General features: G+C 41.2%; 1 protein-coding gene across 1 annotated transcript in view; it reads left to right on the forward strand.

Moving 5' to 3' along the window:
• LOC310939461 (protocadherin-15-like) overlaps positions 1 to 24,977 on the forward strand; it is a gene marked incomplete at its 3' end in the record, with an annotated part of 234,158 nt that overhangs the window by 58,523 nt on the left and 150,658 nt on the right. Inside the window, exons 9-11 of the mRNA XM_083904226.1 lie at positions 17,065 to 17,173; positions 19,813 to 19,925; positions 22,104 to 22,310. Of these exons, the coding sequence (XP_083760352.1) occupies positions 17,065 to 17,173; positions 19,813 to 19,925; positions 22,104 to 22,310 (429 nt within the window). The remainder of the gene's footprint in view (positions 1 to 17,064; positions 17,174 to 19,812; positions 19,926 to 22,103; positions 22,311 to 24,977) is intronic.

A 24,977-nucleotide genomic window follows, 5' to 3' on the forward strand; every position in this document is an offset into this window, starting at 1 on the left:
GGTACCTTGGGTGTGTCGTCATTTAGTAGCTTCGTTGAGGTTTCCATGAGGTTTTCCATGAGGTATCTCCACTGTTTTACTGATGCTGAAATTCAGAGTGACTTGCAGTACCACTTTGTAAATGAGACAAAGTTGCTGTAGGCAAGATCCTCAGCTTTGACAAGTCAGCAGAGCATTCATCTCTTTTCTTACACAGCCACACATACACACGCGCGCGCATGCGCACAAACACATCCTTGATAGTGACATACTGGCAGTGCATTCATGCTTAGCCCGCACCCCCACATCCACCATCCACCATCCACATTTACACCACCAGTACCATGCCAAGCAGAGCAGTCAAGCCTATCTGGACATTGTCTACTTTGTTTCTTTGTTTGTATTGGCAACACATACACATACACATACTAACACACACACCCTTCCAGGAGAGGCAGTGGGAGGCACAACAGGAATAAATGGCTTTAAAATAAAAGCTGAACTGTGTATACACAGAAGGCAATTAAAATCTGTCACACAAAAATACAAAAAATGTGTCATGCTTGCACCGCTGCATCGAACATATTGACGATTAAACATTATCGCGACAATGTGTCAAACGGGTTTTACAGGCATGTTAAAAAAAAACCTGGACGTGATGGAGACCTGTTTACCACAGATGTCCAGAGGTTGTGATGGAATTTTGGACAAATTGTAGTTGCATTTTTTTTTTCTTTTACGGAAAGAATTAAGCATAGCAATCCAAGCTACTTCAGCCATGGGTGATAGTGATAAGAAATTGCTTGTCTTCCTCTTTTCTCTCAAATTGCAATGTATTATTACTGTAACCTTTATTTAACCAATACAAACTCATTGAGATTAAACATCTCTTTTACGAGACTTTCCTTGTCACAGGCAGCAATAAATATAGGTTAGGGAAGAGTTTCTCAATCCTCAGGGACCCCTGCCCATATTTTAGATGTTGTTGTTCTCCGACACACCTGATTCAAATGGTCAGCTCATCACGACGCGCTGCAAAAGCCTGATAAATGAGCATTCATTTGCAGCAGGGAAACATCTAAAACATGCAGGGCAGGGGTCTCTGAGGAACAGGACCTATATATAACCTATATGTACTGCTGCCTGTCTCGGCCAGCAAAGTTTTGTAAATGAGATCCTTTTTTTTTTAGCTCAGTTCGTTTTTAATCTTCGTTAAATAAAGGTTACAATAACAATACATGATCATTTGAGACACAGAAACACTGGGTTTGGGCACAGATACAACCTCTACGGCCAGTCTATACCCACGCGTCATCACAACATCGTTTCGGTGGTTACCTGGTGGAATAAATAGGGCGTCTTTAGGGCGTCCTGCCTAAAAAGTAGGGCATCTAATTTCTTATTATTTTCTGGCCTGGAGATATGAAGGGATCAGACCCACAATAGACTAATAAGCTAGTGATTGGCTCCGAAGGTGGACAAGTCAGACCATCCAACACTGGCATACAATAAACAGTGATGTGTCCTCAAAGCTCCATGTTAGAATGTATCCAGGGCATGTAAGCTTTGAGATGATGTGTTACAACACATTATGTAATAGCAATCTTTGGAAAAGCAATATTATTGACTAAATTAGCTGGTGTTGACACAGCCAACACATAAGCTAAGCTAACACATATCAGCATAAAAGCTTTGCTTTTCATGTTCATTGAGGATAAGGATGCATAATCCAAATCTAAGTCCTGCTTAGTTTGTAGTACAATAAACAACATATATAAGGAGTGGCTAAGTTGCTGAGCAGCATAAGTCAATTGGAATTCTGATAGGCAGTTCTCTGATAACCCCCCCTCCATATACAGGTGGTTTGACTATGTGTGTGAAGTGTGAGCCATGGCCTGTTTTAGGTGAACAACACTGTTAAAATCCACTTTAATATTCTGGAGCTCCAACGTGTGATCAGTGTGTTAGGCTGTATGTTATAGCTGGATTGTTTTTCATTTGCTGTTTAATGTACATTTCTGTTGGTTATTACACAATGCATCAATTGTTACATTTTGCAAAAAAAAAAAAAAAAAATCGCAACACCTGCAATATGTAATAACAAGGCAAAATGTATTACCAATTGCGTTCAAGAAGTTTATAACATAATGTGGCAAATTATTACAAATTGCGGCAGTTATTATATAATGGTGTGTAAATGTATTACATTATTACATAATACAGTGTTATTACATAATGTGTTATTACAGGATGCATGCACCATAGCCAAGGACAGACGTAAATGTTGCAGCAACACGCTTTCTTTTTGACAGACAGACCTTAATTTGAAATGAAAAACCCAGTTTCAGTTTCAGCCTGTCACTCTGAGCGGAATGTGTAGTGCAAAGAAGGAAAAACTCAAATAAATAAACTGAGATACAGACTCAATCTGTGAACCCTGAAAAGTAGTGATTGTTGACATCTCAAATCATAATAATTTATTTAATGTGAAAAAGGCACCTTGCACAAGAATTACCCTGCAGGATGTTCCACATGGAAGATACCATGCAATAGACATTTGGTGTGAACACATACTTAGAATAAGCCATTTTGTCAAATTGAACAGATGTGGGCTCCACCCACAAAACAACAAATTAATAAACTTGCACAGAATATGTACTAAAGGGCAGAGAGAGTGGTCGATCCATCATAGATCCCTGACACTCTTTGTTGGTATTGGCAACATGCACACTAACTCACACAACCTTCCAGGAGAGGCAGTGGGAGAAACAACAGGAATAAATCAACTTTACACCTTGTGGTTTTGAGAAGGAGAGAGTGTACACAGACAAGGACAGTGTTTATGACAGAAATACACATGGAAGTGGGTAACGAAAGAGAGAGGTGAAGGTAGCCGCCCTGAAAAGTTATGTCAGGGAAAGTACCTGAGGGGTTTTAAAATCTGAAGAGTTCCATAAAACGTGTTGCATCTCATGTCAGAGCCGCCGTAGACTCCAGATGCTTCATTGATTCCAATATTTATGATGTCACACCATCACAGCAGTAAACTAGAATCACCACTCTGTGATTATATGCTGTCCCCCTAACTAGTTAAGTTGCTGTTTACGTTCATACCGATAAAATGTATGCAGTGAAGACTTTCAAGCAGGCACACTCTCATCATAGTTAAACCATTTATTGCAGCAAATGGAGATACAGTTAGATTTGGCACTAATGGCTGCACTCTTTAGATGCTCCCTGGATTGTCTAAGCAGCATGCTAGGCCAAACAGAAAGCACAACACAGGAAAATCCCATAAAAGAAGACACTGAAAAACAGTTTAAAAAATTGGACCTGTTCTGATCTAGAGAGGTGGAGGCTGCAATGGTAGCGGTAACGTTTTGTTGGCAGCAGCAGTGTGAGGCAGCATTGGTGTAGCAGGAAGTTACTAGAGGAGGAGTTTCTTTAGAAGACCCACCTTGGCATGAGAGTGGCTATAATTGGAGAATGGCTGATAGACTTTTAGCTGAATACAGTGGGTGGGGCGTATGATCTCTGTGTCCAAGGGCTCAAATAAAAGGTGTTGAGTGAAAGGGCACATGGCGGTGAAGTGGCTTGAATTGTTGCCTTCCTGCAAGACAGTCAAATTCCACTTCAATCGTTCTGTGTGGAGTTTGTATGTTCTCCTGTGCGTGTGGGTTCTCTCTTTGAACTCCAGCTTCCTCCCACAGCCCAAAAACAAAATGCAAAATGGTGATTATGTTCATTGGACAATCTAAATTGACCCTAGGTGTGAGATAATGGTTGTTTGTTTCTGTATGTTGGCCTGGGGCCACCGTCCAGGGCGTACTCCGCCTTTCGTTCCATGTCCGCTGTGATTGGCTCCACCACCCCACGACGTTCACATGGAGGATAAAGTGGTAGACAATGAGTAAGTGTTTTGTGTATTTATTGTAGCTGGCATATGAATATTTGAGTTGGCCAAAAACCTACCAAATTTTAAATATATAACTAATTGTTATTGTAATCAATTTGGAAGAAAGGTGCTTGTGTTCGAAAAGAATTGAACAGAGTGATAGATGGACAACATGAGAATATAAAGTATCTGGTCACAGCAGTAGCTGTGGAGACAAACGGGGATAGTTGTCTTTGACTTTCTGGGAACTCTGCTTTTGTGATTTAAGACCACATGTTGACCAAGCATTTTCACTCCCTCTGTCTCACTCCAGCCAAAGCACTACAGCTGAACGGATTTTAAAAAATGGCCACACAGACATAATCAAACAGCTGGAAACCCCAAAGGAAAAATCTCATAGTAAAGACCACTCACTGTGAAATCCACTGCAAAAAAAACCCAAAACACTAAGCATGTTTTCCCCCTACGCAATCAGACTTAAAGTGAACCACTTCAGATCATTTAAATAAATACACATTTTCTCCAACAGCATGATCTCTACTATTAGATTTGCCCGAATGCACGCTCATTTATTCAAAACAGCTCTGTCCTGCAGGCCCTGTTTGATTGATAACTACGAGACTTTGAAGCCGTCCAGTATGATTGATATGCTGCACTTGGACGAGCCTCGCTGGAGTGAAGGGAAGTTTAGAATTCCTGTTTGTCCACCTCGCACTGTTGTTGTTGTCAGAGGACATTGAATAGCAGGTGGGTGGATGGGTGGGTTCGATGGATGGATGGATGGATGGATGGATGATGGATGGTTGGATAGATAGAAAGGGAAGGTAGGGTAGATAGGTTTGATGGTAGATGGATGCTAAATGGAGGTAGACAGGTAGATGTCTTTGTAAGGACTATATTATAGTCCTTACAAAGACATTTACAGTTGCAGCAAACATTAAAGATTATAATGAATAAACATGCATTTTAACATAATGGAGAACATGAAACCCTATGACAGAACAGAATAATATATGCATTATGCAATGAGTAGCATATACAGAATGGTCTTTAAAACACCATAAAGGACTGCACAAAAGAAATATTGCTATGAATAACAATGGTGGTATTGCACAGTACAGAGTCAACACAGGATGAGTTTCATTTGGTATATTGACAGCAGTGCTTGTTGTACAGTTTTACAGGAGTAGGAGGAATGACCTCTGAGACATTTAGGGTGTATCAGTCAGTGGAGGAGCTGAATTCAAAAGAGAAACAGGGCAGCGCTACAGTATTATGGTTTATTATCACACAAGCAAGCCGATACTCTGGCAATAACAAAATAATAAAAAAGTAACTAGCATGCTGGTAGATATAGAATAGAATGCCTTTATTGTCATTATACAAGTTGTACAACGAGATTTACTTGACTTCACCTTGAAAGTGCATACAGCTAACAACGAAGAACAATAACAACAACAACAACAACAACCAGTGTATGGGTCAAGGACATTAAAAAGAAAAAGTGACCCTAGTTAACGTGAGGTGGGTTTTCAGTTGCAGCGTACTACATTAAAAGGATATACAGCCATCAAATTCTTATTGCACAATATGAAATAGCAGGTCTGTAGCAGGGTTTAAATATAAAAAGTGCATTTCTATGAGACGTTACCCATAGCAGGGTATAAAAAATAATAAATAAGACTATTTCCACAGTATGAAATGTATTTTTTTTTTTTTTTTTTTTAACAGTATATGAAATATAGAAATATAAATATCACAGTGTGAGATATGATTTTAGCAGCATATAGAATATAAATATCACAGAGTGAAATGTAATTTTGCAGTATATAAAAATAGAAATATAAACATTTACACAGTATAAAAGTGATTTTAGCAGGGTACCATTTAAAAATATAGATATTGCACAGTTTGGAATGTATTTAAGCAGGATAAAAATCTGTATATACAATATAAGTAGTGCACAGTATATAAGTATTGCATAGTGTGGAGTAAATTATTAAATAAATAAGCATTTCAGCATGAAATGTAGAGTATTGCACATGCCAGAATGTGTGAGAGTATGTGGTAAAGGTAGGATGGTCAGTGCATGTCCATGTTCAGTGTGGTTATGGCTCTGGGGAAGAAGCTGTCCTTAAGTCTATTTGTCCGAGCTCGGACACACCTGTAGCGTCTGCCAGAGGGCAGCATGTCGAACAGATGAAAGCCGGGGTGGGAACTGTCCTTAACAATGTTCCTCGCTCTGTTCAGGCAGCGAGAGTGGTAAATGTCCTTTAGGGAGGGGAGAGTGCAGCCGATGATCCTCTGTGCTGCGTTGATGACTCTCTGAAGACCCTTCCTGTCTGCTTCAGTGCAGCTGGCGTACCACACTGTGATGCAGTACAGCAGCAGGCTCTCTATGGAAGAGCGGTAGAAGTTCACCAGCAGCTTCTCATCCAGGTTGTTTTTCCTGAGCACTCTCAGGAAGTGCAGGCGTTGTTGGGCCTTCTTGGTGATCTCCGTGATGTTCGGGGTCCAGGAGAGGTCAGCCGAGATGACGGTGCCCAGGAACTTGAAGGTCTGGACCCTCTCTACACAGACACCGTTGATGTAGACGGGAGCTGGGTCTGCGCGGTGCCTCCTGAAGTCGATGACGATTTCCTTTGTCTTTGTGGCATTCAGTGCCAGGTTGTTCGCTGAACACCACGTTGTCAACTTTAGGATCTCATCCCTGTAAGCAGACTCATCTCCCCCTGAGATTAGTCCAACCACAGTGGTGTCGTCTGCAAACTTGACGATGGTGTTACCAAGGTGGGTTGGGCTACAGTCATGGGTGTAGAGGGAGTACAGTAGTGGGCTCAGCACACACCCCTGTGGAGAGCCGGTGCTGAGTGTGCGGGTGGAGGAGATGTGGTTACCAAGTTTAACAGTCTGTGGACGGTTCGTGAGGAAGTCTTTTATCCATGAACAGGTGTGTGGGTGGAGGCCTAAATCCACAAGTTTACTGACCAGAATGTCCGGGATGATTGTGTTGAAGGCTGAGCTGTAATCGATGAAGAGTAGCCTCACATAGCTCCCCTGGTGTTCCAGGTGGCTCAGCGCAGTGTGGAGAGCTATGGCTATGGCATCCTCCGTGGATCTGTTTGCTCTATAAGCAAACTGATGTGGATCGAAGGTCTGAGGAAGGCTGTCTTTGATGTGGTGAAGAACCAGCCTCTCAAAGCACTTCATGATGACCGGTGTTAGGGCGACTGGGCGGTAGTCGTTGAGGCTGTCTGTGGATGATTTCTTGGGCACGGGGATGATTGTAGCTGTCTTCAGGCAGGATGGGATGGTGGCTTGAGACAGGGAACGGTTGAAGATGCAGGTGAAAACTTGTGAGAGCTGGTCTGCACAGGCTTTGAGCACCTTCCCTGGTATCCCGTCCGGGCCAGCTGCCTTCCTTGGGTTTACTGCTCTTAGCACCCGTCTCACTTCAGACTCCTGTACAGTCAGTGTGACGGTGCTGGGTGCTGGTGGCTGCGGAGGTGGTGAGGCTGTATGGGGCTCAGTTTTCTCAAATCTTGCGAAGAAGCAGTTCAGCTCCTCTGCCAGCGAGGCGTCTGGGTTCCCAGGTGTGATGTTACAGCCCCTGAAGTTTGTGATATGCTGTATGCCTTGCCACACCTGTCGCGGGTTGTTATCAGAGAGGTGGTCCTCTATCCTCTTCTTGTAGGCCCACTTAGCATCCTTGATTCCTCTCTTCAGGTCTGCTCTGGAGGCACTGTACAGTTCCCTGTCACCTGACTTGAAGGCAGCGTCACGCTTCCTGAGCAGCATTCGGACCTGGCTGGTCATCCAGGGTTTCTGGTTGGGAAAAACCCTGATGCTCTTTTCCACAGTGACGTTCCCAATGCAGTACCTGATGTATGACAGTACTGCTTCTGTGTGCTCTGCCAGGTCCTGGTGTTCAAATACCTCCCACTGAGTGTTCGCATAACAGTCCTGTAGCTGAGAGAGTGCATCGTCCGGCCAGGTTGTAACAGTCTTTTTGAGAGGTGTAGTTCTCCTCCTGAGAGGGGTGTATGCCGGGGTAAGGAGCAGAGAGAGGTGATCTGACTGGCCTAGATGAGGTTGTGGTATGGCTCTGTATGCATGCTTGATGTTAGAATAAACATGATCCAGTGTGTTTGCACCCCTGGTTGGACACTTAACGTGCTGAAAAAATTTCGGAAGAACCGTCTTAAGGTTCGCCTGATTAAAATCCCCAGCTATAATGTGAACTCCGTGTGGGTGCGCGCGCAGCTGTGTGTTTATTGTTTTTAGCAGGCTAGCGAGAGCTATGCTAACGTTAGCATCCGGAGGTATGTATACAGCTGTAACTATCACTACTGTTAGCTCTCTGGGTAAATAATGTGGTCTGCATTTAACTGACATGTATTCTATGTCCGGGGAACAGTGTTTATCTGTGATTTTGCTATTGTTTGACCAGTCATTATGTACGTAAATGCAAGGACCTCCTCCTCTGCTCTTACCGGAGTCTTGGTTTCTGTCCCAGCGGTGGAGAGAGCGGCTAGCTAGCTCTACTGCGGCGTCGGGGATCCGCGGGTGAAGCCAGGTTTCGGTTATAATCATAACACAGCAGTTCTTAACATAGCGATTCCCAGCCAACTGTAGTTCCAGCTCGTCCATCTTGTGAACCATAGATCTCGCGTTTGTGAGGAACAAGCTGGGTAGGGGAGGCTTGTGTGGCTGTGTCCTGAGTTTCACCAACAGGCCTGACCGGCGTCCTCGCTTCTGCTTTCTCTCCCTCCGCCGTCTCCGACGCCTGCCGGACCCGATAACAATCCACGGAGAGCCCGGTTGCCTCGGGACGTCGTCGGGTATATTGTGAGTTCGTTGAAAGTCACTTGTGGTGGGTAACTTGTGCCTAAAACCAACGTCGAGTAAGTCCTGACGGCTATAGCAGCGATTTGAACACGTACTTACGAAAAACACGAACGAAAAACACAGAAAATAGCACAAAAAGGGAGAGCCGTGAGCCGCTGCGTCCGTGCGCGCCGCCATCTTGGATCAAGAAGATGATCCAAGGGAAACAGGGAAAATGTACATATGTGGCATTTGTTAAGAAATAAACTATGAAAACAGTATCTAAACTGATAAAATGATTTACAAAGACATTAAATACATGAAAAGTATTCCTCATTATATTAGAAGTGATAATGTAATGTTGATTTGCCCAATCTGCTTCTCATTGAAGAAGGATTATTTCCTTCTCGCCACCTCTTTCAGGAATCTCAATGTTAAGTTCAATGTGAGTTTTTAACTCATATCTCATCTCACCCACATAGTATAAACTACATTTCACATACTATGTTTTGTGTTAATGGGGGTTCTGCCTTGAACCTTATCGTCAACACCTGACTTCAGATGAGTGAAGCTGTTTCCCAGAGCAGTAATGGATGCAGTTATATCAAAGAAAATGACCACCAGAAATAAGGGACAGAAAATGCATTGGTGTCTTGGGGAGGTGTGACCTCACTAAATGTTAAACTTCACAAACCTTATCAAGATGATCCCACAATAAACTGTCACCATGTACCCTGTCAAAGGTCTTTGGCATATGACTCACTGTTATTGTCTCTGGTGTAGAATGTGACGTACTGGGGTGTGAGTGTGTGTGGAATACAGGTGGGAGCGGCATGATTTAAAATCCCCAGAGATCAGGAGGAGAGCCTGAGGATGCTGTGTCTGCAGCCTGCTCATCACAGAGTGCAGGACATCACAGGCTGCATTTGCTCAGGCAGAGGGGGGAACAAATGCAGCTATTAGGATAACGTGTGAACACTTTTACACAGCAGCGATGGATGGATGGATGGCTGGGAGGTAGGTAGGGATGGATGGATGGATGGATGGTGGGGTAGGTTGGTTGGTAGGGATGGATGGGGAGGTATGGAGGTGGATGGATGGATTGGGAGCTAGGGACGTTGGTAGGGATGGATGAATGGATGATAACGATTGGGAGATGGGTGGGGTGGTGGATGGATGGATCGGGAGGTTGGTAAGTAGGTAGGGAGAGATTAAATGAATTGAGGTGGATGGATGATGGAGAGGTAGATGGGTGGTATGTAGGGATGGATGATGATAGGAGGTAGATAGGGAGGTGGATGGATGGATAGATGAATTAGAGTTAGGTAGGTGGATGGATGGATAAGACATCTCATAGAAGAGTGGAGGCTTTTGCTGTGATTAAAAAAAAGAGTGAAGCTGAAGTAGTAGTGGAATGATTGTGTCAATGCATCAACAATTTTAGACATAATCAATCTGATGAGATATAACACACTCAAAGCCTCAGACGCAATGTAGCCACTCAATCTGTAACACACACACACACACACATAACAAGATGCTGGACATTTTTGTTGTTGCAGAGTTGTCTGGGGTTTCCATTTTCACATTCACTTCAAAGGTCTTGCTGCCTCTAAAGACCATCATTTATTGAACACCCCACTAAACATCTTGGCCCATACCTGAAGAATCATGCAGTCTGATATCATGTCACACTGGCAATTGATTGACTACAGGCTGCACAACGGTGAACTAAACTTCAAAGATTACACAACCTCATGGTCTGATTTTGGAGCTGTTTTCCAAGCGGGCCGCAGCTTTGCAGTACTGAGGTGCACTGCACCGTGGAAACGGCAATCTGTTTTTTTTTTTTTTCATGCAATTGTGGTGTGCTGTACCACTGTGCTCTCTCCGGCATAAACAACCCCGGCTGCTGTATAGTTCTGTGGTTGACACAAAGCCTCAGCTGACCACTGGATGGCCTCAGGGGCATTTCCCTTCTCTATTGATCTCCTGCCTGCGCTCAGGATCAGCCACCTGGCTGCACAGCTGCTGCTCATTTGCTCATTAGATGGAAACTTCTCCACACACACTTGCCAGGTGTTGTTGTTGTTGTAGTTGTCCTTAACTGTGTCGCTCTTGTGTGTGTGCTACCTGTTGTTGTTATTTTGTCTGCCAGTCTTGCATGATCACTTCTGTAAGCTTTGAAAGCCCAGAGAGGAAAGAACATATCACACTTGTCCTGTTGTATATGTTTGGGCCTCTCTTATTTTTAGCTTATGAAGTCTCTGATACACCTATGTGACAGCAACAAGTATGTGAGACCCCTTTAAAGGGAAAGTTGATTTCTACATTGCAACACACAGTCCAATCCAAAGGCCTGTTGCACAAAAGTTGAATTCATATATCCATCATATCTGAGAAACCGGGCCTTAACCTATGCTACTAAATTCATCCTGGCTTAAACCAGGATGGGAAGGCATGGCTTGGTAAATAATTTATACTGGTAAGGGTGCTACTCCCTCTGCCCGTCTCGTCACCATGGGGTCCAGGGCTTTCAGCCACTGCCCCTCGCCTCTGGAACTCTCTCCCACTCGTCATCCGCAATATTGGCTCCCTTCACACAGACTCAAGACACACCTTTTTAGAATAACCTTCTCCCTCTGACCCCCCAACCTTCTCTATCTTACATTTTTAGCTTTCTCATTGTTTCAAGTTATTAAAATTTCAGCTTTGATATTTGTATTTTTGTCGCCTGTATTTTATTTGATTTTATTGTGTCTTTATGTTTTTTTTTAACCATGCACTGTAAGGTGAACTTGAGTGCTTTGAAAGGCACCCTTAAATTAAATGTATTATCATTATCATTATTATTATGAAGAGATGAAACACTTGAAACATAAAAATAAAAAAAATATGATACAATCGCTTTTAATAAGATCAGAGAAAAAGCATGGCTGAACTGTGGACCGACTGAATGCATAAATAGCTTCAATATAAATACTTAGAGAGCGTATTTGAGCAAAATAACTGCTTTTATACTGTTCTGTATTGTTCTAGTGTTCTAGTCTATATTATAAACTGTAATGCAAACATATTGTCTATGAGCCAAGAGTACCAATCATAGTTTCAAAGTGGTGGACGAATCCTTTCTCTGGTTCAAACAGGCTTGTTAGCTTCGGGATTGCCAACAACATCCAGCTTTTCTTGGAAAGTCTGTCTTGAAAATAGCTTTGTCAGTAATTCTGCGACCAAATCAATTTCTTCCCCTCCTTCAGCCATTGTGGGTTGTTAAATTGCAACAAATATGCTTAGAACCTTGTTCTCTAAGAACTTTGTTATCGAAGGTCTGAGGACAGAGGATGTCATCAACCCTGTGAAGTCCCGTGAGACAAACTATGTTTTGAAAACTGTGGGCTATACAAATAAAGATTGATTGATTGATTGATTGATCTTGTCCAAGTAGCTACAGATACAGTTTGCTAGCTTAAAATGTAAAATCTGATTGGTTTAAACAACAATTTCATTGCCATTTATTTTCGGCTACAGGCGCCCACACTACGGATTGGCAGTGGGATTGGAGTTCCTTGACCCTGGTAACACATGATGGCTGAAATATGATTGGATAAAAGCCTTAATGCCAATACAGATGACTGTAAAAAGCGCAACCAAGAGAAAGGCTATTGAAGGAGGAGAGCGGGGCTATCTGGAATTATATCATTATTCTTAAATATCAAAACACAAGTCAGAAATCAAGGCCTCGCTGGCCCCGACAGCTCACTGTACAGTATATAATTAGATACACAGATGAGCCCTCGCGCACCCAAGGAGATACCAGACATTATTTCATGTTATGGATTGCTCTCATGTGTCAACAGTCAAAATGTCCTTTGTTCTTTATGATTTCTCATAAAGAACGTTTTAATAAAGTGACACGGCGTCCAGATCGGGGGATAAAAAGTAAAGGTTGACCTTTAAATATTAAAATGATGAAAGGCCTGGTGTGATGTGAATATACTACATTGTGTAGTGAAAAGTCTGATTGATAGTGCAGAATTTTAATATTTAAGAGTTATATTTGTGTGATTGAGTCTGAGGCTTCCACTGGACATGTGTAAAGGAGCGGTAAAGGAAGTCAGACTTTATGGATTGATTGATCAGAGGAGAAGATGTCGGTTACTTTGTCCTTTATGTTTGTTTCGCTGTTTATCCAGCAAACTGTGAAACTGTTTGTTTGTTTCTTGAGTCTGTCAGCATGAGGCACTGGGCACATGCCAGCAGCCATGTTTTCATTGAGTAAAACTGATTTTAGCCACTTAGCAAAATGGGAAAATCTATGCCAGCTCAAGTCTACAATATCTTAAGAATGTGTTTGCCAATGTATCTCACCTTAAGAAAGCACCTTTGTTCACTTGAAGAAGTTTGTTAAGCTGCTGCTGCCTTCTTCGGTTCGGTTTTTGTCACTTAGGTAAATTGAATTTCATATGCTGAAGTCACAAGATAACAATAGCTGATTTTGTGAAAGGACTTTGGTGCCTGCAGTGAGTGGTTTACAAACCATCACATGCTTCAGCTTCCTTTTGGAAATGCTATTTAATCTTGAAATTCAGCTGCAAACACAGTGCAGTCATATATTCAATTCAGTATGCTCTTGTTTAGTAGTGTAACACTACTAAACACTACTGAGATGCATGTTGGAAACAATGAATATTATTATTTAAGTTCTTATCCTTGTAGTAAGACACAGAGGAGTTAATGTTTTGACGGTGTCATGTGATCATGCCCATTAAATTTAACTTGATTACGCAGTGAATTTTGAACTTGACCAACTGCAATACGTCACAGGCAGCACTGGTCCACACTGGCAGTCATGTTTGTGCTATGGCCCTCACAGAAAAAGTCAGTTGTTCCAGAATAGTACGTATTATGAATAATATGCTTGACCGCATGAATATGTGAAATACCTCCACACACTGTGCTTTTCACGCTTCATATTCATGGCAAAATGACATATCATTACTGTCAAAAGGGACATTGTCATGCTCACAGCGCCCATTCTGAGTGCTTCTAGGCTTAACTCAAAAGGGATTTCGAGGTTCAAGTTTGAAATTCCATCCCGAAGTTCTGACAGATATCTGAATTTCAAGTAAAAAGTAACAGCCCTATAGTGACTTTGTGTAACACAAACACACATCAAACAACTGATCTCATTAAAGCTGAGCTTAGAGGTTACTTTTGTCCTACTGATTTTATTATCCATGTCAACTGTTGGCATTATGCACTAATTTCCATTTCACTATCGGTTTCCCTTTGACCTCGCTGTGTTTGGCTCATTTCCTCCTTTTCTCCTGCGCCGCATTAACATCTCTCTCTCCTCCCTGTTTACCCTGAACCCCTGACAGATTCATCTCCCCTCCCATATATTTACACCCTCTTTTACTCTGCTTCATTACTCACCATAACTTCTTCTCTGCCTGTGTCTCCCTCTTCTCCTCTCCTGTTCTCTCCCCTTCTCTCAACTCACAGTGACAGATCCCAGGAGATATACAGTCACTGTGTGATGGCTAGTAGATTTTAAGTGTTGCATGACAGCTGTAGTGGTAATGTATTGTATCACAGTGGTGGTATGGAGTGTATGGAATTGTTTACGTTGCATATGTGCGCGTGGATGCGTGTGTGCTCAATTGGGAATATTTGTACTCTCGTTGGTGTGCTTGGCTTGACATTTTACAGCTTTATGATTGTAGGTTTTATCCTACAGATGTGTTGTTTCTCCCATTGGGGGTTTTCCTATTACACACCTCAGCATATTGTGCTATTGTAAATCAACGTTATGGCCACCCCTCACATCTATACGCCCAGCCACACTGATGCAGAACGCTGTACCGTATATGCACAGTTTAAATGAGTCACAATTGTCGTTGTGTGTTATGATTGAAATTTGCAATAGTGTTTGCTCACAGAATTTTGTGTGTGGGTCCATGTGTGGGTGAGAGAAGGTTGTGATTTCCTGCTCTGCTTATCTATATGCCAATGTGTTCTTGGGCAAGACACTTAACCCCACGTTGCTTCTGACGGCTGTGCCGGCAACGTGTGAATGGGTACGAAAGATGAGTGATAGAAAATAGGTGTCCTGTATGAAAGTGTGAGTGAATAGCAACACTGTAGTATAAAGCAGCTTTGAGTGGTCAACAAGACTAGAAAACTGCTATATAAATACAGACCATTTATCTTCCATCATCAGACCGCCATCCCTCCATCAATCGTGATGTTGAACGCCCTCACTCGGTGTCACCACAGAAAGCAAAACATTTGATGATGGTTTGTAACAGACTTGTGTTCATATTGAAAAGTCACACATTGTCACTATTGGAATGACAAAATCAGGGATGTTTGAAATGCATGAGAGCAGATTTAGCCACTCAGGTTCATGTTCATTCAAAAAAACTAGTGCAGTGCCTGTAGGAAGTATGTATTCCTATAGTGGGAGCTGAAGAAGCTTTTTAAGTTAATGCTAATCAAAAATGCTAATGCTAATCAAAAATTAAAACATTTGCATTGTGCCTAATAAGGTTGCACAGTGTTTGTATTATGTTAGCCCTACGCTAATGCTAATCATAGCCTCGCTAGCTTACATTTGGAAACAGGTTTGCCAAGTTAGCCGCAAAGTAGTCGCATGCTAATGCAAAATAAATATGTGCTTGCGTATTGGTGAATGGACACTTCGTCGTTTCAGTATAACATGTTCTGCAGTGAACCGTGTGAAAATGTCTCACCCACCATGAGGACAGCCTCTTCACTCCCATCTCCCAGCTCCAGACAGCGCAGCTGCGGCTGATGAGCCACTGCCTTCCTGGTGTAGTGTGATAAGTCAGCGAAAGTGCAGTGTGATAAATCAGCAAAAATTGAAATTCCTCCAAAAAAAGTTTAAATCAAGGATGCACATCATGGGGCCATGCTCAACCCATATCCAAAGTCTTAGGGCGATCTGACAGAAGGCCACATTATACATCTCAACTGCGTAATGCGTTATCCGACTGCTTCACCACAGAGACACCTCGAGCTTTCATACTTCTGCGTCGTGGTGATGGATACGCGCTGCAATTTCCTGCCCGATCAGTAGGGGTCGCTGCGCAAGGTTGTTGTGCTTCTGGCTACAGTGAGCAATGGCGTCCGAGAGAGAAAGACTGTTGTTGTTGAAACAGTGGCCGTTTCTCACTTTTCTGTGTCACGGAACGCAGTTTTAAGATAATTTGAGGCGAGAAATTGGCCATTTAGAGTCTAAACATGTGCTGTGTGTGTTAAGATATGACGTATTTATAGTTTGGCAGCGACGTTGTCGGCGGTGATCAGCTCCGCGTCTGTGGACGGTCGGTGCGCACTGTGAGCCGGCACAGAGCAGCTTCGCTCGGCCTGTCCTGAGGACCAATCGCGGAGTGACGGACACTTATATAAAAATATTTTGTGCAGTTAGAGACGACGCAGAGGCTCTCCGACAGGCTCTCCATCGACACAGAGCACTTTACGCAGGAGAATAAATTGGGCTTAATGGTCAGCGAGATATGCCCGTCACAGATAGACAGAAAGACGGACACAACTTCCTTTATAGATAGATGTGTCAAAAAAAATTGTACCTTGTTTAAAAAAAAAAAAACTTCTCACTTCGCCCATCAAAGTTCATTGACAAAAACTAGCCATTTTAGGCCCCAGGACACAAGAGATGCTGGTCACCTGCTGCCTCCATCTGTATTTTTTGTCTTAGAAAGGGTTTCATACAAAGAAGACACCAAATAACACAATTAGACCTTCTAATGGAGGCAGCAGTGGGTGAAGAACTCATGTGTCCTGCAAGATTTAAATTGCTGATTTTCTTAATGGAATTTGGTCTTGGGGAGTGAGCCATTAACACTTTAGCACAACTTTAGTTTCCTGTCTGAAAAGGCTGTCTTAACAAAGCAGTGAACATATTCTATGAAGTGAGCCTTTTGTGAAGTGGCTGAGAGCTCACCCCCACCCATACCTGACTGCCGTTTGATGCTGGCTCTGCACAAAGCACATGAAGCCTCATACAAACTGAAACATTTCTTTGCATTTTAACTCTATGGCAGGCAAACATTTTCTAAAGGAAAGTAGCAAAAGAAATAGTGTCACTTTATGCCTTGGGAAACTACAAAGCGAGACAGACCACCATTGTTTGATTTACATTTGCAATCACTTGTTTTCTTTTGAAAAATGAAACCATTCCGCTACACTATACTTTTGTCTGAAAATGTTCTCTAATATAGCGCCTTTTGTAATTCTCTGCAGTGTTTCAGGTTTTGTATGCCACAATGTTCAATTCCATTGCTTACATTGTTTGTTGTTGTTGTTTGTTGTTATCTCAGGATAAGGTGAATCCACTGAATGTGACTCCACCCATACAAGCCGTGGACCAAGACAGAAACATACAGCCTCCCTCTGACAGACCAGGAATCTTCTACTCCATCCTCATTGGTAGGTTGGTTAGGTTTGCTTTTAGACTGTTCTGTGCTAATAATCTTTCTATGAAGTGTCTGCATTAGGTGATTTTGTTTTTATTGATTTGAATTTTTTTCTCAGAATTCATTACGATATGATGTTGAAAAGCGTTCGCGGTACCATGGGGCATAATTTTATTTTATTTTTCACATGGCTGACTTTTAGTCCCTCACATCCCTCCTGAGATACACTGTTATATTTCATGGGCTTCCATGAACACCATGGAAATGGGTGGATAACTGGAACGGCACACAACGTTACACATCAAGGTCAAATGATCCGTAGAGCACAAAAGATAAAATAGCATTTATCTATTTAATATCTGTTATTCACATCAAGATTAAGGTATTTCTCATGAGGAAATTGACAAATTCTAAATAATTTTAAGGAAATTGTATTTCTTCCTTGCGCCCATGTTCCAGTGCTCCACCAGGTTTGATGCAAATCACTTCAATATTGATTGATATAGATTTTCTACTGTTCATTAACAAACAGCTAGTTACAACTTTTAGTTACTGCAGTACTGCAAAGTACGTTACTGTCTGAGAAAAGTACTTTTGCATCATTTTCCTTTCTACCATGAAGCTAACACCTTCTGTTTTGTCCACTTGCCCCTCTACCACTACAAACAAGTGCAGTGCAGTGACACAACCACAGCACATATACATCATTTTTTTTCTTTCAGTCAAACAGTATGAGGAACAGAAATGTAAGGTGCATTTCATTTGTTTGTGGCAAAAAAAAGTACAAGAATAAACAGTAAAAATAATAATTTGACTAGTAGTAAAAAAAACATTACTACTGTAATGAGTTAATTAATAACGCCTTACCCGCAATAATGTTCATCATTACTTTCCTTGTTTAGAGCGTTATAACAATTGCACTGAAAGATATGATTGATGTCTGGAATGATCAATGATAGAAATAGAAAAATGCCATCACACACACAAACACTCTCCCTCTCTCTTTCTCACACACACATACACAGAGAGTTTTAGTGTCGAGGATTTACTGACATGTCTTGATACAGACTTGATTACATTTCCCAGACTCGTCGTGTGGAACTAATCTGTCTGAGAAGGCTTATCAGTGGCTGTGTCATAAAGGGCAGAATAATGTGTTGCAAATTTGAGCTCCTCTGACATCTATGATTTAGAAAAAAAAAAAAATATATATATATATATCAGAAATGTCAATAAAAACTGAGAAATTGTCAATTTAGGAAGCTTTAAATGTACAGCAGTTGGGGTTTTTGTGTAAAAACCTTTTAACACAATGCAAATCAAGTGATCTGAGCCTCACAAGTACATGTGTTGCATCAGGGGAGGCTTTGACCAATTACTGGACACTTCAGAGAGACAGAATGTGCTCCTATTGGCTGTTCTCCTACGATTATTTTGGTGGAATGATTGTTACTCCACTGCTGCTCAGCTGCCTGCAGTACAAAGAACCTAAAAATGGAAAGTTTAAAAGAGAGTCAATGAATGCAATAAAATGTGTATTGGAAGAGAGTTTCTGAGGTGGAGAGATTTGCCTCTGGTCATCTTTTCAGTATGAAGCGAGAGTTTGTCTGTCTGTTCATCTGAGCTGCGATCCCAAAACATTCATATTTTTAATACCCTCTGGATGAAGTTCATCCATCCATACTGTTTTTTTTTTTATACCCTCTTATGATCATCATGATAATCGGGTTGCCTGGATTTAATATATTGATTTTGTGGCTCTATAGTGTTGTCAAAAAATGTTCAGTGAGTGAGTGCTTCTGCCCCTTTTTCCAAAATAGCTTTCACTTTCCATATCTCGCAGTTATTCAACCATTTAGGAATAAGCTGATATCAAAAACGAGTGACTGGTGAATCTTTTCTGTGATTGGGCGGTTGTACCGTATATATGGGCGCAAAGCTCTATTTCTCTGCTTTCCGGTATCCATCCGGACCATCTTCTACCGCTTTTTCCTCCACATGAGGGTCGCGGGGGTGCTGTGCCAATCTCAGCTGCCATAGAGCGAAAGACAGGGTCACACTCTGGAGAGATCGCCAGTCCATAGTTTTTGAATTTTCTAGATATCACAAATGGTCTAGGAGTTACGGTATTGAGTCATACGTATGTATACGTATACGTATGTAGGCGACGACAGGATGGTCACAGAACGGATAACATGAGGGCCAATACACACAAATGAACAACCATTCACACTCACATTCACACCTACAGTCAGTTCAGAGTGGATGAAAGTCAAAACTATGTTCCCAGTGGTCCTGCCTATTGCAGCTTTGTGTGGCCAGTTTCCTTCCCTTCAGTCTATCAAGAGCAAAGAAAAATGGTATGGCAGTCATGTCGTACAACACTATTGATTTTTAAAAAGTGACAGTTATGAATGGAATACACAATGTAGTCATTCAGGCATGGGCACACACAAATCTGCCAGTGTGCACACATACTCGCAAACAATGCTACATTACTCAGCAGGGAAATCAAGGCCTGTGTATTTATTTGTGTGTTTCTTAAGATTAGGACACTGGGAAAAAACCTTGGCCATGCCTGCCTCTGTTCTCTTTCATTGTCTTATTTTTTTGTTTTTGTTTTTGTTTGATGTGTTGCTTGCTTCCTCTCAGGCAAACCTCAGTCCTATGCAGAATATTTCATCCTGAACAGAACCAGTGCAGAGCTCCTGCTGCTGAAGCCCATCGACAGAGAACTCCACCGCAGATTTGACCTGGTTATCAAGGTGAGGAACAGTGGAGCTGCAAACAGATGAGGTTTAACTTGATTAATTTTTTCTGTCCATAATGTTTACTCTTTTTTTCCTCCCTTATTCATAAGTATTCTACCCAGGTAAACTCTAAAGCACGTGTCAAACACATTTTTTTTAATCTTCCTTTTGCTTGTGTGGTTAAAGCAGTTTGTATGTTTCGGTTTGTCAATCTTCTTCTATCGGTTTCTTTCGGTCGCCACAGCGAATCATCTAATAGTTTACAGTGATCCGCATATTGACTAGCCCTCAGAGTACACTGGATGTGGCCCCCTAGTGACTGGGTTTAGTTTGGTTTAGATTTTTGGTGTGTTTAGATCAATAGTTGATCTATGTTTGGCTTCTTGGGCTTGAAAAGCTGTTGGATCCCACGGAAAAAAATTATCTAGGAAAAAATTACAATAGAGTAGCAAACAAAACTCTAAACCTTGTTTTTTTGCTGAGCTTAATTCACTGACGTTTTTTGAGGCTTCACTCCAACACTTGTCAGAAGTGTGTTTTTAGTTCCACAAAGGGCATTTAAATTGGTTCAGAGAGAATGCCTTGGAGTATTCATTACGGTTGTCAAGTACTTCAAGCAAAACACATTTTGATTCCATGAAGCGATTCATTTCTTTCATGTTCTAAGTACATATTACATATTATTTTGTAAACCACATGATCTAATTCATAATCAGTCAAAAGGCAAAAGAGGCTGTCTTTTACAGGAATCTTCCATTTATATGTCTCTAAACCAGTAAAAAAGGTGATCCATTCAATGCGCATAAGGTGCATAAAGCAAGACAGTATCAATGTGTTGTTAGATAATTAACAGAGTCCTTCTTGTGTCCACTAGATGGCAACTTCATAAACAAAAAGTATTTACATACATACACAATCTAATGTTGTATGATGTAAAATAGCTAAACAAGACACAATATGTGTCCAGCAACCACATAAAGGCAATGGGCAGAATATTAAGTTAAGTATTTATTAACTGACCAAGGATCAAGAGCTTTTACAACCTTTACCAGATACATACAACAAACATATGACAAGATAGTGCAGTCAAATTATTAATCAAGTGTAAAGGAAAGTGCAGAATTGGACCTTTTAGATGTGTTGCTAAATGCATCTTACCATACTCTTTTACACAAAACAGTCCGATTGTCTGATTTGCGTGAAGTTTAAACCTGCAGTTAAACCTTGAGCGATACATACATCAATGTTGTTATGCAACAATGCAAACAAGCTAACAAACATAGCCTCAAATGACTGCTGTCCGCTGCTACGAGTCATGAACAGCAAACACGTATGAAAGCGTGAACTCCGTGGCACTGGTAAAACTACGTGTACTTATCAGTTAGTGCTGGGACCGGTGAATCAAAGGTTTTAAAACAGTGAGCTTCGGTTAGAGCGCTGCCACCAGAGAGGCGAACAACTTATTGGGAGATATGGCGTGAAGATATCCCTTCCTCTTTGCTCAGTTTACATAATGACGCGAGTAAGTTTGTGCGAGCCCCAAGACCCTCATTGAAAATGCATTGAGAGTAAGTTTTCCGGAAAAATTTTGAGAGTCAATGGGAGAATGCTGAGGCAATTCAACACGCCCCAAAAGAGGCGTGACCCTAAAATATGACTTGAATCTGACGATTCCGATTGGACAATGACTAGAATCTCTGCCAGCAAAATAACTACTTTTGCTGGCAGAGATTCTAGTCATTGTCCAATCGGAATTTTTCAGAGATGGCTGAAAGAAATACTAGTACTAAGGATCTTTGGAGTTGCTTAAGTAAACAAATTCTCTTTCTCCTCCTTGTTGGTAGGGCGTCGCCCAAATCTCCCCTATACACCATCCGCCCATGCTCTAAACCATATTTCAAGTAAAAGCCTTTCGAGGCTTGACCAACCGAGCAAAGAAAAATCCCACTGACACCTCAACCCTATGATCCAATTGCCCCACACTTTGTTTTGAAATAAACCCAAGCAACTGTAGATTACCTTATTTTATTACCATTATCAAAGCTAAGAGCTCTCCTGAGTGCTATTTAACATTTATTGTGTGAAATGTTGTCATTAAATAAGACCTCAGCAAGAGGATTAATGACCACCAGGGAGCAGAAAGTGAAGTGTCGCTGCCAAACTGAAACGATAATTGTTCTCTCTTGCTTTTAGGCTGAACAGAACAATGGCCACCCACTGCCAGCTTTTGCCAACCTCCAAATCGAAGTCCTGGATGAAAACAACCAGGCACCCTACTTCCTGGAAACAAGTTACCATGGTTACGTCAGTGAGGCCTCACCAGTAGGAACCACCATAGCGACCAATGTTGGCCTGTCTGCACCACTGACCATCATAGCTCTGGATAATGATGTGGAGGAGGTAAGACTAAAAGCCGATTTATACATCATTACCATCATTGTACATGTGAATTACTTTGTGACTGGCAAATCAACTTGTACCACAGCAAAGACAGAATTCCATTCTATAAATGCGGAGGACAAAATTGCTTTAAGTTGCTTTAATGTTAAATATCTACTGTATAAAGTCGATTTGGTTTTGTGCTTATTAATTGGTTTTTGTCATTTAAATGTTTTTTTTTTCTTTTGCATCCACTCTCCATTTATAGCTACCGGCCAATAAGACACCTGTATGTATCATCTGAGTGCTTTGATTTCTGTCTGTACCTCCTTTTGTTGACTTCTCTAGGGATTCAACTAGTTAAAAAACAAGGACTTTCTGACAAAATCAAACAAAAAACAAACAGATTTGAATCCTCACTGACCAGTGTTCGGTGGTCATGTGACACTTTACAGTACCGTTTGCTTCTGCGGAAAGACCTGTTCAAGCTTCCCATTCTCTCATGCTTAATGACAGTCAGTGCTAAACAGGGGGCGGGTTTGATTCTTGGTGTCCATCATGGCTGACAATGTAGCAAGAGTGGTTAATGTTGCTAAAGTGACATCTGCCGCATCCAAAATTACTGGTTGCATCCATTGCACCACTACCATTTCTACTTGTCAGAGACTTAACAACAACACACAGCTGCATTTGATATATTACACCTGGTGAATACAAAGTGTGTTGGTGTGGTCAATCCAAAACACAGTTTGTCATCCATTTTCAGGATGGGCCAAAGTTATTTTATCTCAACAAAAACCACTGCTCGTTGCACTATAGCCATTGCATTGCTCCACATACACAATAATGACAAAGGCTTCACAGAATACATTTCTCCGCAAAAGATGCTGTAAATAACCTTCTGAAAATACTAATCTCTATGATTTTTTGACCCTTTATTTCAGAGAGTGAGCAGTCACATGTCCAGCTGGCTATTGTCACTACAATGTAAAATAAAATAAACACGTATTGTGACATAATTTGATTTACTTAAACGTAAAAGAATGAGTTGTGTTTAGTCTTATTCTTAAGGCAGCAACTAAATGTATAAGTTTAGCTACCTTCACTGTTTTTACAGTGCACTTTTCCTCTTCATATTTTGACTTTAAAGAACATAAGCACTGAGCATGAGTTAAACCTCCTTTCATTGAAAATGTATGTTCGAAATGTGATAAAGAAGTCACCGAATCACCTTCTGTCTTCAATTACAAATCACCTTCCATACACTGTAAAAAAGAAAAAGTCAAAATAATTTTTACATTTATTTTTTTAATTTTCTGAACAAATACTTACAAGTTTTTCTAACAAAATAATTGTAGTTGGAACTTTATAAAAACTCTTTTGTTGGGCTGTAAACTCAAACATTGATTGCAGTAAGTTGCTGAATTAGTTGAAATTTTGAGTTATCTCAACTTTACAGTGTGCAGCCGTGGTCTGCACACTGTACCTGAATGTACTATATTGCCAGAAATGTTTGTGTTGATGATAAGAGAATTAAAACAAAACAACATCTATACCATTTTCACCAGGTTTTAAAAGGTAGAAACAAAAATTGGTATTATAAAGTTATGTCCACTGCACCTTATGTGTATGTTTGCAAATTTACCACATGAATTAGCTTTTCATTCATGCAAATAATCGGTCAACACGCAATTATGTATTAATTGTAAAAAAAATGTACATCCTCCATGACAACCATTTGTACCTTTTAAGGTGTACAATGGTACTTAATGTTTGTGTGTGTGTGTGTTTGTGTGTGCGTGTGTACACCATGCATGCACTTTTTGTGTACCTGAATTTCCATATGATGTAGAATTTAAGGTGTTCATGTCTGTTCATGTTTGTATCCGAATGTGTTAAAAGTGTAGCTGTGTGGATGTAGCCCTGCTTGTGTTGTGTGAAGTGTTCTGTCTCATTCCTGGTTCTACACAGTAAACCTCTCCTCTCTACACTGCCTCTCAGTGATAATATAAGAATGTACAGTGCTCAAATACCGTAATTGCTGATGCATTCCCAAGAGCTTATAGCCATTTTGACGAAAGAAATAGCTCTAGTTCATGGCTTTCTCAAAGGCTCTCACAGCAGAGAATGTCTTTAGTGGGAATAATGTGTGTTTCTAAGACTGCACATGCCTGTGGTGATTGATATGCATTGAGTTATTTTAAATATTGCTAACCCTGGTCCTTCCTCCCGCATTAAGTACCAACAATCATGATTAGTCCTAATTGCTTTTATGTGCCGTCCATCACCTTTATTTATGTGTGTGCATACAAGAATGGGAAATCGTGCGTGCACTTGTGTTTATTTATGACTCAATATCCACACTAGCTACATCAACAATATTATCATCCACCCCCCCCCCCCAACCCCCACCCACCCTGCTGAGCCAGCCTTATCTGGAATGGGAGCTCCCACACACACACAAACGCACACACACGTACAGCATAGACACAGAGGAAGTGCCTGTGTGGGTAATATCGGAGGAGGACTTGGATAAGAATTGCCTGTCTCTCTTTTTTCACACACACAAACACACCCACCTTTTGCTTATAGTTATTTTAAATATGGAATTATCAGATTCTCAGTTAGTTTGACATAAAAGCTATCCTTGGAAAGAAGCCAATTCATGGTAATAATTCATTCATTCAT

This window comes from Microchirus variegatus, assembly GCF_963457635.1.
Source record: "Microchirus variegatus genome assembly, chromosome: 17".
NCBI lineage: Eukaryota > Metazoa > Chordata > Actinopteri > Pleuronectiformes > Soleidae > Microchirus > Microchirus variegatus.